This window comes from Bos taurus, chromosome 21 (genome assembly GCF_002263795.3).
Source record: "Bos taurus isolate L1 Dominette 01449 registration number 42190680 breed Hereford chromosome 21, ARS-UCD2.0, whole genome shotgun sequence".
NCBI classification, from domain to species: Eukaryota; Metazoa; Chordata; class Mammalia; order Artiodactyla; family Bovidae; genus Bos; species Bos taurus.
In genome coordinates this window covers 24,843,176-24,856,001 of record NC_037348.1, presented here as the reverse complement: position 1 = coordinate 24,856,001, position 12,826 = coordinate 24,843,176, and the positions used below count along the sequence as shown (strand labels likewise).

At 44.1% G+C, this 12,826-nt stretch overlaps 1 protein-coding gene across 2 annotated transcripts in view; it reads right to left on the bottom strand.

Moving 5' to 3' along the window:
* Window positions 1-10,954, bottom strand: part of HDGFL3 (HDGF like 3) — a 76,319-nt gene extending 65,365 nt beyond the window's left edge. The window contains exon 1 of one of the 2 annotated variants that reach the window (XM_059879194.1): window positions 10,477-10,954. In XM_059879194.1, coding sequence (XP_059735177.1) covers window positions 10,477-10,560 — 84 coding nt within the window. In that variant the 5' untranslated portion in view covers window positions 10,561-10,954. The remainder of the gene's footprint in view (window positions 1-10,476) is intronic. The other variant, NM_001191368.3, reaches the window with a different exon arrangement.
* Between the last annotated feature and the right edge of the window lie 1,872 nt (window positions 10,955-12,826).

Sequence of the window (12,826 nt, the reverse complement as noted above, 5' to 3'; positions counted from 1 at the left end):
ACTAGGGAAAAGGATGAGAGTAAGAATTAGCACTCTGTTTTATAAAGAGGTTATAATGAAAAACCTAACAAACCAAGACAGTGGTAGAATGAAGTGCTTATCTTTGAATTCCTGGTCTAGTTGTCTTTCCATACATGGCAGGAAGTCTTAATCAGAAATCTGGAGGATGTCATTCTAAAGGTTTGAGCTCACCCATCTTTAGATTATTTCACTCTTTTTACCTCTATGTGGCTCTCTGTAACCAAACGGATATTACTTACCTGACAACAGCAAATTTTGATCAAGAAAGATAAAAGAAAAACTCAATTCCTACCTCTATTTTAATCAGCTGAAAGGAGATTATGTATACAAATGGCAGGAAATGCGCATAGGAAAACGCTGGTATACGGTCTAGGAATGCAGTAAACTGGCAAGAAGCTGCACAAGCTAGTAGTAGTTCTTATGATGTAGTTTTTAGGCTCTACTTAACAGTAACTTTCCGGAGAAGGTGATGGCGCGCCACTCCAGTACTCTTGCCTGGAAACTCCCATGGATGGAGGAACCTGGTAGGCTGCAGTCCATGGGGTCGCTGAGGGTCGGACACGACTGAGTGACTTCACTTTCACTTTTATGCATTGGAGGAGATGGCAACCCACTCCAGACTTCTTACCTGGAGAATCCCTGCTGTCTATGGGGCCGCACAGAGTCCGACACGACTGAAGTGACTTAGCAGCAGCAGCAGCAACAGTAACTTTCATGACTACCCTACTTGATGGTCAAAGCAGATAGGTTCTCTCACACATAAAGGTTTTGGAAACTACACCAAGTCAACACCATGCTATTCATTCAGAATTGATTTTAATGAGTCTCGGCTTTCTTTAAATGTACAACTAATACTTATTTTTATACTGCCTTGTGTCAAAGGGCTTTCAAAGAGATATGGACTAAAGATAGTATAATAAATGTTATAATAGTAAATCTCTGAAGAGTTCTAGCTTCACAGCAACTCATGAGCCTACAAACACACATGTATCAGTATGTATGGCCATGTTGTTTAGCTGCCAAGTCGTGTCTGACTCTTTTGCCATTTTATGGACTGTAGCCCACCAGGCTCCTCTATCCATGGAGTTTCCCAGGCAAGAATACTAGAAGAGGTTGCCATTTCCTTCTCAAGGGGATCTTTCCAACCCAGGGATCAAACTCGCATCTCCTGCATTGGCAGGCAGATGCTTTACCACTGAGCCACTAGGGAAACCCCCAACATAATGCAAAATGCTTCTTCAGTCCTTAACCCAATTTGGTATCATTTTTCTTATGTTCTGTGGCATTCTTAATAGTCTAGAATTAAGACTTAAGTGTCTTTAGGTGAAAGTCCTTGTTCTCTAATGGGGATATCGATCTCATAGTAGTGTTATATATTCTCATTCTAACTTGATAACAAGATGAGTTCAGTTCAGTCGTTCAGTCGTGTCCGACTCTTTTCGACCCCATGAATCACAGCATGCCAGGACTCCCTGTCCATCACCAACTCCCGAAGTCCACCCAAACTCATGTCCATCGAGTCAGTGATGCCATCCAGCCATCTCATCCTCTGTTGTCCCCTTCTCCTCCTGCCCCCAATCCCTCCCAGCATCAGGGTCTTGTCCAATGAGTAAACTCCTCGCATGAGGTGGCCAAAGTATTGGAGTTTCAGCTTCAGCATCAGTCCATCCAATGATATACATTATTGATATAAATACATATATTTTGCCTAATAACCAAAATTAATTCAATCAAATATTCGTTAAATTGGGAGACTGGGGAACTGAGAGCTAGCTAGTGGGAACCTGCTGTATAGCACAGGGAGCTCAGCTCAGTGCTCTGTGATGACCTAGAGGGGTGGGATGGGGGTGGGAGGGAGGTTCAAGAGCAAAAGGATATATTTAAACACATAGCTGATTCACTTCATTGTATGGCAAAAACTAATGCAACATGGTAAAGCCATTATATTGCAATAAAAATAATTGTGCTTATTAAATTAACAAAGGCTATCAAAAGTTTGAATCATCTAACTTTTAATGAATATGTGAGAAGACAAGTGTTCTCTTATTCTGGTTGTGGTTAAGACAGTGAAAGTTTATAATACAAAGCTTTAAAATATGCATATGCCCCTAGACTCAGAGAGATAATTTCCAGAGACTTGTCCTAAGGAAATAACTAATGATTTAGCCAAAAGAATGTTTCTCACAGTATTCTTTTATAGTATAAAACTAGTAATAAACTAAAAGTCCTATAATAGGTAGTTAAAATTTATAAAAATAGTCCATGCCATAAATTATCAGATGGCTGTTACAAATAATGTTACAGAAACATATTCACTGCCACTGAAAGTCTTCTAAAGATATAGTGTTTAGTGGGGGAAAAGATGCAAAACTGTATATATTACAAAAATTATGTACCTACAGTTATAGGTACATATTCATGATGCTTACATGTATGTCTAGGGAAATTAATCTTTCTAGGATGAACATTCTAGTGTAATAAAATTTTGTTACACAGGTGGAATTAATATATAACATGAAGGTCAGTCCATTCTCTTTTTAAATAAAGATAGTTTAAGCAGTTTACAGTATGAGCAAAGTGTTTTCGGTGCAAGGAACACTGTTGACTTTTAATGGTAATCTACAGTCAGGACTTCTACTCTGTGGTGAAGGAGCAATTTTTAAAAAAAAATTCTAATTAGTTACAGACATTTTAGTAAAATACATTAAAGATGAATTATTAGAAAAATAAAATAAAAGACATACAAATACAAACCTCATTTTAAAATCAGATTCACAAACAAAAGGTTACTTTATCAAATAGCTAAAAAAGATTCTAAACTCTTGCTCTCAATTTCTGTACCTATCTTGTCACTGATAGGTAGCAATCCACAGACCATGCTTTCAGTAGTACTGCTTGAAATGATTAAGAAGCCTATTCGCAGTGGACTAATAACTGTATTGAGTGGGCTATATTTTGATCAAACATCTGGAGACTCTTCTGCAATAGAAAATCTTTCTCCAACAAATAGGAAGATTTGGGCTCTTCCTTTGTTATGCCTACTATACTTATTAATATATAATAAGTATATTATTATAAAATATATATAATATAATATAATATAAAACTATAATGTTTTTCTAAGGCTAAAAGACATTTTCAAAAAAGTCATATATCATTTTAAACCATCATTTTCCAAAAGAATCAAACACGATCTCATATAATGAAGCTAAGAGAATTAATATTTTTCTAATCATGGGGCAACAAGTAGTCATTCAATTCAGTCAGTCAGTTCAGTCACTCAGTCATGTCCAACACTTTGTGACCCCATGAATTGCAGCACGCCAGTACTCTTGTCTGGAAAATCTCATGGACGGAGGAGCCTGGTACACTGCAGTCCATGGGGTCGCTAAGAGTTGGACACGACTGAACGACTTCACTTTCACTTTTCACTTTCACGTACTGGAGAAGGAAACGGCAACCCACGAGAATCCCAGGGACGGGGGAGCCTGGTGGGCTGCACAGTCCAGTCTATGGGGTCACATTGAGTTGGACACGACTGAAGCAACTTAGCAGCAACAGCAGCAGCAGGCCTCCCTGTAGTCATTAGGGCATTCCAAAGGCGATATGACAGAAACAGATTCACCTGGTTGAAAAGGAAACAATGGAAAACGTTGGTAGTGAGAATTTAAGTTATTGATCTGCTCCCAGGGTTGAACAGAAGAAAATGAAACAGTGTGCCAATTCCTTGGCGATGCGAATACAGTCTCTCAGGGAAAGGCTGCATGAGCCTGTGGCCACTCTACATGAGGAATGAACCAATGATGGACCTCCATGAACTCAGGACAAAAGTAATAAAGATTATAAACACCTTACTTTATGTTGAGATTAAGAATAATTTAAGGCTCAACTGATTCTCTGAAAACATGTAGTCTGGTCTCTAGAAATAAACCTGCTAGGTTCATAACCTAGCAGTCTATTGTCGAAGGAAAAACAAAGAAACCAGCAAAGTGCTGAGTTAGAAACTGAAAATTCCCAACCAGTATGCACATTAATAGAAGTTATGGTACCACTTCCCAGGTGGCACTAGTGGTAAAGAACCCATCTGCCAGCAAAGGAGACCTAAGAGACCTGGGTTCGATCCCTGGGTAGGCAAGATCCCCTGGAGTAGGATACGGCAACCCACTCCAGTCTTCTTGCTTGGAGAATCCCATGGACAGAGGAGCCTGGTAGGCTACAGTCCATAAGGTCACAAAGAGTTGGACATCTGATGGAAGCAACTTGGCATGCATGGTATATCACTTTAATCATTCAATTATAGTATTTTTAAATTGCTGCAAGTTTAACCTGTTGGTATAAAAATGAAAAAATATACCTAGTACAGCACCTTACATAGAGTAGGTGCTCAAAAAAAGTACAGCTCTTTGAACTGTTGTAGATGGTAAGTCAAATGCTTTATTCTTGTATTCTTGAGTTTTAACAAGCGAGAGGTTGATCACTAGATCAAAAATATGAAGAGGAATTAACTATGAAAGGAACAGAAAGACTCTAGTGCAGTTAAACAAAAGACAGACGAAGAATACAGGACTAAAAAGAAGCCTCAAGAGAAAGTTATGAAGTAATAAATGAAGTTTCTCAAATAGTCAAAAGGGAATAGGAAGATGTAATATTGTAGGACTGAAGCCTTAAAGGAAAACATTTCTTATTGAAAGCTAAGAAGGGCGAAATTTAATCCATGAAAAAGCTTGGAGTATTACATTTTTCTTTTCCTCACCTCATACAAAGTGCATGTTTTCTCTTTTTTAATTGAGGCATTATATACGTGAAAGTTGCTGAGTCGTGTCCAATTCTTCGCGACCTCATGGACCATAGAGTCCATGGGATTCTCCAGGCCAGAATACTGGAGTGGGTAGCCATTCCCTTCTCCAAGGGATCTTCCCAACCCAGGGATCGAACCCAGGTCTCCTGCATTGCAGGCAGATTCTTTACCAGCTGAGCTACCAGAGAAGCCCCATTATATATGCAGTAGTGCAAAAACCCCAAATGTGCAAGTTTGATAAATTTTTACATATGTACAAACCCAGATCAAGGTATGGATCATTTCCAGTGCCTTCTCCCAGTCAACAGTGACAGAGGATGAGATGGTTGGATGGCATTACTGACTTAATGGACATTTAAGAGTTTGAGACCCCAGGAGATAGTGAAGGACAGGAAATGGTGTGCTGCAATCCATGGGGTCACAGAGTTGGACACAACTTAGCAACTGAACAACAACAACCAGTCAGTAACCTACCATCACCTCCACCTACCACAGACTGATGACCACTGATCAGTTTTGCCTGTTTTTGAATATCATGGGATCATTCAGAATGTACTCTCTTGTATCTATCTGGCTGTTTTCACTCAATCTTGTATTTTTGAGATTCATCCATATTCTTGTGGGCATTAGTAGTTTGTTCCTCTTTATGGCTGAGTAGTACTTCACTGTACAAATACACTACAAATTTGCTTAACTGTTCTTGTGTTGATGGGCATCTGGGTTGTTTTCAACCTTCTGCTTTTATGGATAAAGCTGCTATTATGAGTATTGCTGTAGAAGTCTTTTGGTGGACATAAACACTCATTTCTCTTGGATATATTCCTACAACAGACTGTTAGGTCACAAGGTTGGCATATGTCACAAGGTTGCCATAGATCAGGGCAGTTTTCTAAAGTGATTGTATCAGTTTACTCTATTAACAATGTTTGAGAATTTTCACATAAAGTTTAATTTTAAAAAGCTCTTTAGTTGAAACACAAGAGCTTTAAGACATTTTTTGGTATTGCTTCTTTTAGGGGAGCAACATAAGCAGATTTCTCACACCTCAGGAAACACACAAGATGATTTTAATAGGTATGAGAAGAAAATAGTACAATTCCTATTCTAGTTTCTTATTCTTTTGCCCCAAAAGTAAACTTTACTAATATTTAATTTATAAATTAACATTAGTGTGTTTATTTAGATGGTTATGTTTACTTATCGTCATTTGTGTGTGCCTGGCTGAGCACAATTATGGGACATCTACTACTAACAGAATTCTCCCTAAATGAACAGGCTAGCTAAAAGAGTCCTGCAAAAGCTCTCAGTCACTCAGTGATATCTGACTCTGCGACACCATGGACTGCAGCCCACCATGTTCCTCTGTCCATGGGATTCTCCAGGCAAGAATACTGTACGGTGTTGCCATTCCCTTCTCCAGGGGATCATCCCAACTCAGGAATCGAACCTGCGTCTCTTGCATTGTAGGCCGATTCTTTGCCATCTGAGCCACAAGGGAAACCCCTACACTGGTCCTACAAAGATGACATGAATAATATAAGCACAAGCAAGCAAGGAAATGGCCAACCTGACAATTCTTTATTTCTTTAGAAGATTAAAAACTCTGACATTCTAATCAGATTTCATAAGAAGTAGGGAAAAAAATTGCAAAAATTACAACTTTTAAAAATATAAACTTAATTTAGTACTATTAATGACATTTTGCCAATAAGAATTTTAAAACACAAAATATCCTCTAAATCATGTCATCCCTATTAGTTTCTTTTTGCATTTATTTTACAATGTAGATAATAGTGCAAAGAATATGTATATATAATTTTAAAATAAATGTACACATATTAGAGGTGACCGTGCTCAATTTTTTTTTAACCAATAATGTACATAATCAAAAAGATTCAGAAACTCATTTTAGCACAACTGTTTTTTAGTATTAATTTAGTTTATCTTCAAGCATAAATGAACTTCTAATTTTTGAAGTTATATACGGTGGCTCAGACAGTAAAGAATCTGCCCCCAATGCGGGAGACCCAGATTTGATCCCTGGGTCGGGAAGATACCCTGAAGAAGGAAATGGCAATCCACTCCAATATTCTTGCCTGGAGAATTCCATGGACAGAGGAGTCTGGTGGGCTATAGTCCACAGGGTTGCAGAGTCGGACATGACTGAGCGACTAACATGTTCACTTCACTTTCACAAGTATTCCCATCAGAAACAGCCAGCTGCTATTTAATGTTAAAACAATACATCTGAAAAGGCAGGAGGACAAGAACCGCCTGGGGAAAGGCACGAGGGAACTTTCCTGGGTAGTGGTACTGTTCTGTGCCAGTAGCGGCTTGCCTTCCACCAGTGTACCCATTTGTCAAACTCCCTGAATGGTACATTTACAGTAAGTGTGTTTCAGTCTACATAAATTTTACCTCAAAAGGAAAAAGGGGATCTATTAAAAATATTGACCTCTAGTTAAAGACTTGATGGACATGACTTTGAGCAAGCTTCTGAAGTTGGTGATGGACAGGGAAGCCTGGCATGCCGCAGTCCATGGGGTCGCAAAGAGTTGGACATGACTGAGCGGCTGAACTGACTGTACTGAGTTAACGATACACATGCTCAACTGTGTAGGAGTAAATTCTAATGATGGCTGCAACTTACTGTGAGGTGCATTAAAATAAGATGGACTGCTATACACCTAGAGGGATGGATATATAAACAAATAGAGCAAGTATAGGAAAATGTTAAGTGTGGAAATCTAGGTGGTAAGATATATGGCTGTTCACTGTACGATTTTTTTAAACTTTTCCATAGATTTGAAAATTTTCATGATAAAATGTTGGACAAGAAACAAATTTACCTGGAGAATCCCAGGGACAGGGAGCCTGATGGGCTGCCGTCTATGGGGTCGCACAAAGTCAAACACAACTGAAGCGACTTAGCAGCAGCAGCAGTGATATAGGGGAAAAGTTAGAAATTCAAAAAGGAAAAAAGGAAGGAACATTCAATACCACTGCTTAGTGTTTTTACATACACTATACCTTTGAGGTGAGAATTATCCCTATTTTACAGACTAGTAAACAGAAACTTGGAAAGACTACAAAACACGCCCCAGGACACAGTGTGAAGCCCAGCCAAAAGCTGAAACCAACCCGATCAAATTTACCAGAGGTCTGAATTCTCTTGGCTCACATTCCTCATAAGGGGATTCCTAGAACTAAAACAAATGTCTTCTCTACAGCAGAGGAGTCACTTCTCCATTCCACATGGATCAGCTCCATTAGAAAGCTCCTCCCCATAGCCTGAAAAAAACTGTTTCCCCCATGTTCTTCCTGTGTTTGATTCCTTGTGGCCATACAGAATTCCAGCAGGGCTGGCCTTCATATCAAGCAATAGTATTGAAATCTGAATAATTAGGATTTTTTCCCTGTAAGTATTTTATAATAACATCATCTACAAAGCTATAGCTAGATGTAAAGTGGGGATACTATCTCCTAGAATTGGGAAGAAAATAAAATGAGAACACTGACACATTCAACTGTAACTAAAGAAGAGCAGACACTCAAATAGCTCCTTCTTCTATTTCTAACCTTTACCTTTATTTGGAAATTACAGCATGCCACTCACTATAAAATATTTTAGAAAATTAGGGAGACTTAGGTCCTTTCCTTGAGGAACTCATTGTTAAATGTGAACAGACACAGGTTTTCCCCCTGTATTTACTGCATCTTATCTAACAATGTAATTGACTTTACTCCCTCATTTTACTTTCCATTTTCCCTTGGTATGGAGTTAAAACTCCTAGGAATTTTATGTACAATTAAATATACAACTAGGACCACTTCTGCAGCACTTGTTTCAAAATCACTACAGGTGGCCAACCTATGCAAGCAACATGTTAATAAAATTTTAAGTCTATTTTCTTTCTGACTCTCAGGAAATCTTTTTCAAAGGTAAGATTAAAGAAAGCCATTGTGTTACAAGAAAATGACCCACTGGTGATGATAACTTTTAATTTACTTTGACTATGCCCAAACATATGTGCCCTTAACTGTTTATTTCTTACTTAAAAGAGTATATTCAAGGGATTCTCCAAAGAACTCCTAAAGTAACAAATCTTGCCCTATATATATATACATATATATATATATGAAAAATAACCTATTATTCTACCATGAACTTTGCCTTATTTAAGGACAACCTACAGTTCAGATATGGATAAAAGTTACTTGCACAGCCTCATAGAATCTGAATGAGACTGTTTTTTTCCCCTTGAAATCCGAGGTTGTTAGTGTTGGAAGAAATCCTAGAGATGATCATTTTATAGTTGCAGAAATGGATATTCAGACAGTTAAGATGATCAGCCCATAACAGAGCCCAGACCAGATGCCAGGGTCCCCCAATTCCTGACCCAGTGTTCTTCCTATTTTACAATCATGAGAAACTTAAAAAAAAAAAAAAAAAAAGGATTATGTCCGTCCATTACTTCAACTTCACTAAATTTCAGTCTGGCCACCCATGATATCACTTCTTTTTGTGAATGGGTGTATTTGGGGGTGGGGGGAGGAGTCTTGGGTATCTTCACTTGCATATAATGCAAATTTTTAGAGTTTTCATTCATATTTATGCTACCACTATTTTCCATGTCTACTTCTATTCCTCAAGGATACCAATTCAGACTTGAACATGCCTTGACCCTCCTTTCCACTACATTTCTTATGTCAAGAAATTAACTACCAACTATTATAAAAGTAAAAGGGATTGATTTTAGAACACAAAGCACACATGCTAGTAAAGGGCCTGGTAAAAAAATTTAATGTTATGTATTACATGTAGATGCTTTCTAGAGAAAGAGCACAGCGACAACCCTGCTTATGAGAATAGAGAGCTATTGTGGACTGAGGTGGGGGGCCAAGGATGAGGTCTGGAATCCGACCTAAAACAAATATGGAGGTGAAAAGGCATGAGGAGCTTCCGGGACCCACTAACCAGTGCCAAGCTGCCAGCTCCCAACTATTCGGTGTCGGTTTAAAAGAAGCAGAGGTACCAGGGATGCTCGTACCCCAGGACAATGATAGAGCAGGCGGGGCACCCAGAATCGCGCTCAGGGAAAACTCAACAAGTCTGGATGGCGAAGGATGCCCTGAGAGATGGATGAACGACTGCCAAGAGGCTGCCGCTGGCTCGGAATGACCACTGCCCCTTTCCAGGATCGACGCCGCGGGCGCCCGCCGGCTCGCGGACAGCCATTTGCACTATGCTCCCCTACGTGCCCCGACGTTCGCCCCGAGACCGCCGAGTCCGCCAACCACCCTGCCCCGGGCGATGCCTCTGCTCCAGGCCCGCTTCCCGGCGAAGGGCTCCCAGTCACTGCCGGCTTTCCGGGAGGAAGGCAGCAGCTGGCCTGCAGGGGCCGGAGCCGCCTTCGAAAGTGGGCGGAAGGATGGCCGCCCTCGCGGGGTGCGGGCGCGGCCCGCGGGAACCCTCGCCTCCGGCGCGGCCGAGTTCTCTCTGCGCAGCGCCGCCCGAGCCCTCAGCCCCGGCCGCAGTCGGCCGCTCGCGGCGGGCTCCGCGCTCCGCGCTGAGGCGATGGGGAAAGGGGGCGGACGCGCCATCATGAAGGGGAAAATGGTGGGCGGGCGGGCCCGCGCGCCGCCGCCGTACTCACCCGGGCGGGCCAGTGCGGGTAGCCCTTCATCTTGGCGAAGACCAGGTCGCCCGCCTTGTACTCGCGGGGCCGCGGACGCGCCATCCCTGCCGCTCCCCTTCCTGGTTGTCCTTGGGCGCCGCGAAGATGCCGGGAGGCCGCCCCCCCGCGGGCCGACGGACTGCGCCGCGCTCCCCGCGGGCCTCGAGCCGGGCGGGCGGGCGGACTAGCGGCCGCTCCGACGAGGAGAAGCGTCGAGGCGGCGGCTGAGGCGAGGGAGTGGGCGGGGGGCTCAGCAGGCCCGGCAAATCACCGCCCGGCAGCGGGGGAGGGGAGCCCCCGGCCGCTCGGCTCTTGCCCGCGCCGAGGTCCCCGCCGCCGCCGCGCGCTGCTCACAGGCGCCGCGTCGCCTGCCTCATGCCGCCGCCGCCGGCCTCCTTCCCGGGCTCCCGGGCGCGGCGCGAGCACCGGGCCTCGCGCCTCCTCTGAATTCCTCCTCGGGCAGCGACCGCAAACACGATCTTATTATTGTTCTCGCGCGCGCTCAGCATCCCCCCCCCCCACACCCCACTTCCCGCTCCCCACCCCTCCCCTCTAGCGCCGGCCGGTTAATTCCTAGGTACACGGCCGGCTTTCGCGCAGAAACCGAGCGCGCCAGCCCGGCTGCTCGGCGGGCGGGCGGGCGGGTGGTAGGTACGTCCTCCCCCAGCACCGAAGCCCGCGCCGGGCGGGCAGCAGCGCCTACTCCGGAGGCCGCCCGCCGCCCGCTCTCTTTTGTTCTTGGCCGGGAACTGCCAGCCGCAGCCCAGCCAATCACCACCTGGCCGCCCCCCTCCCCACAGGTCCGCGCCACCTCGGGGGCGCTCCCACCAGCCCCCCAGTCCCACGCCCACCTCCCGCTGACAGATCTCCCGCCCAGCTCCCCCGCCCCCCCGCGCGGGGCCGCTTCTACGAGTGCGCTCGGGTGAGGGGGGCACAAAGGCGCCCCAGGCCGGGGGCCGGCCGCGCGAGGGGACCCGCCGCCCAGAGCATCAGGCTGATGGAAGAAGCACCGGTCTGGGGTCAGCGACCTTGTGGAGGGGGGTCTCACCCTAGGTCTGCTCTTCACAATGCGGTGTGACCCACCCAGGGCAAGCCATTTAACTGAAGTCACCGAAGGTTTTCTAATTCGCCGAGCCGGACAGTCGGGATTCGAACTCGGATCTCCGTAACTTCAGAGTCCGTCAGCGGTTATGCCTTTCAGTGCGTCCGCCGTCCAGGCCTGGAGTTTTGTGAAAGGGACTTTTGGCAGGTCACTCGTTTCCAATCCTGGCAACATTTTGGACAGAGTTTTTGTTTTTTAATCTGCCCAAAGAACGAATGAACGAATGCTGCTTCTTTCATCATCCTGAAGCTCACCTTTAAGAAGTCGGCTGCCGCGGCTCCTGAGTGTAATGGACTTTGGTCCTCAGCTTCTTGCCTTGCTTGTGTCTGTCCCTCTCCCAGGCTTTCCTACAGTTTCTCCCAGCATCGGCTTTCCTCACTCGCCTTGTAGAACCGTGTGTGTGTGTGTGTGTGTGTGTGTTTTAACCCCTTTAACCCCTGTTCTTTTATCCAGGGCTCCGGATAATGGGGGGTTAAATTCTCTAGACTTCCTGTGGATTGTTTAGTAGTGCTTGACTTTATCTGCTAACGGCATTCCCTTACTCCTTGTATCTGGTGATTTTTCCTTTTGAAATATTTACCCTTCCTCAATAGTCCTATATTTTCCTCTTTTCTAGCTGTAGACTAAGTCCTTTTGCCTCTGTTGCCTGTGTCAGTCCCTTAGAGCTGCTATAACAAAGTATCATAATTACTATAGGCTGGGTGACTTTCAAACAAACCTCAGAAATTTATTTCTCACAGTCCTAGAGGCTGGGAGGTCCAAGATCAAGGCATAGCAATTCAGTTGTCTCCCGAGGGCCTGCTTCCTGTTTCACAAAAAAGTCTTTTCTCCGTGTTACTACATGGGTTGAGGGGTAAAGGGGAGAAGGGTGAAACTCTCTGGGATCTCTTAATCTCATTGATGAGGCCTCCGTCTTCATGGGGATTCCCACTTGGCGGTAGTGGTAAAGAATCTGCCTGCCAATGCAGGTGATACAAGAGATGTAGCTTTGATCCCTGGATCGGGAAGATCCCCTGGAGTAGGAAATGGATCCCACTCCAGTATTCTTGCCTGGAAAAGTCAACGGGCACAGGAGCCTGGTGGGCAGAGGAACCTGGCGGGCTACAGTTCATGAAGCCACAAAAGACTCAGCCACGACTGAGCGCGCGCACGCACACACACACACACACACACACACAACCATCCTCATGACCTAATCACCTCCCAAAGGTCCCACTTCCAAATACA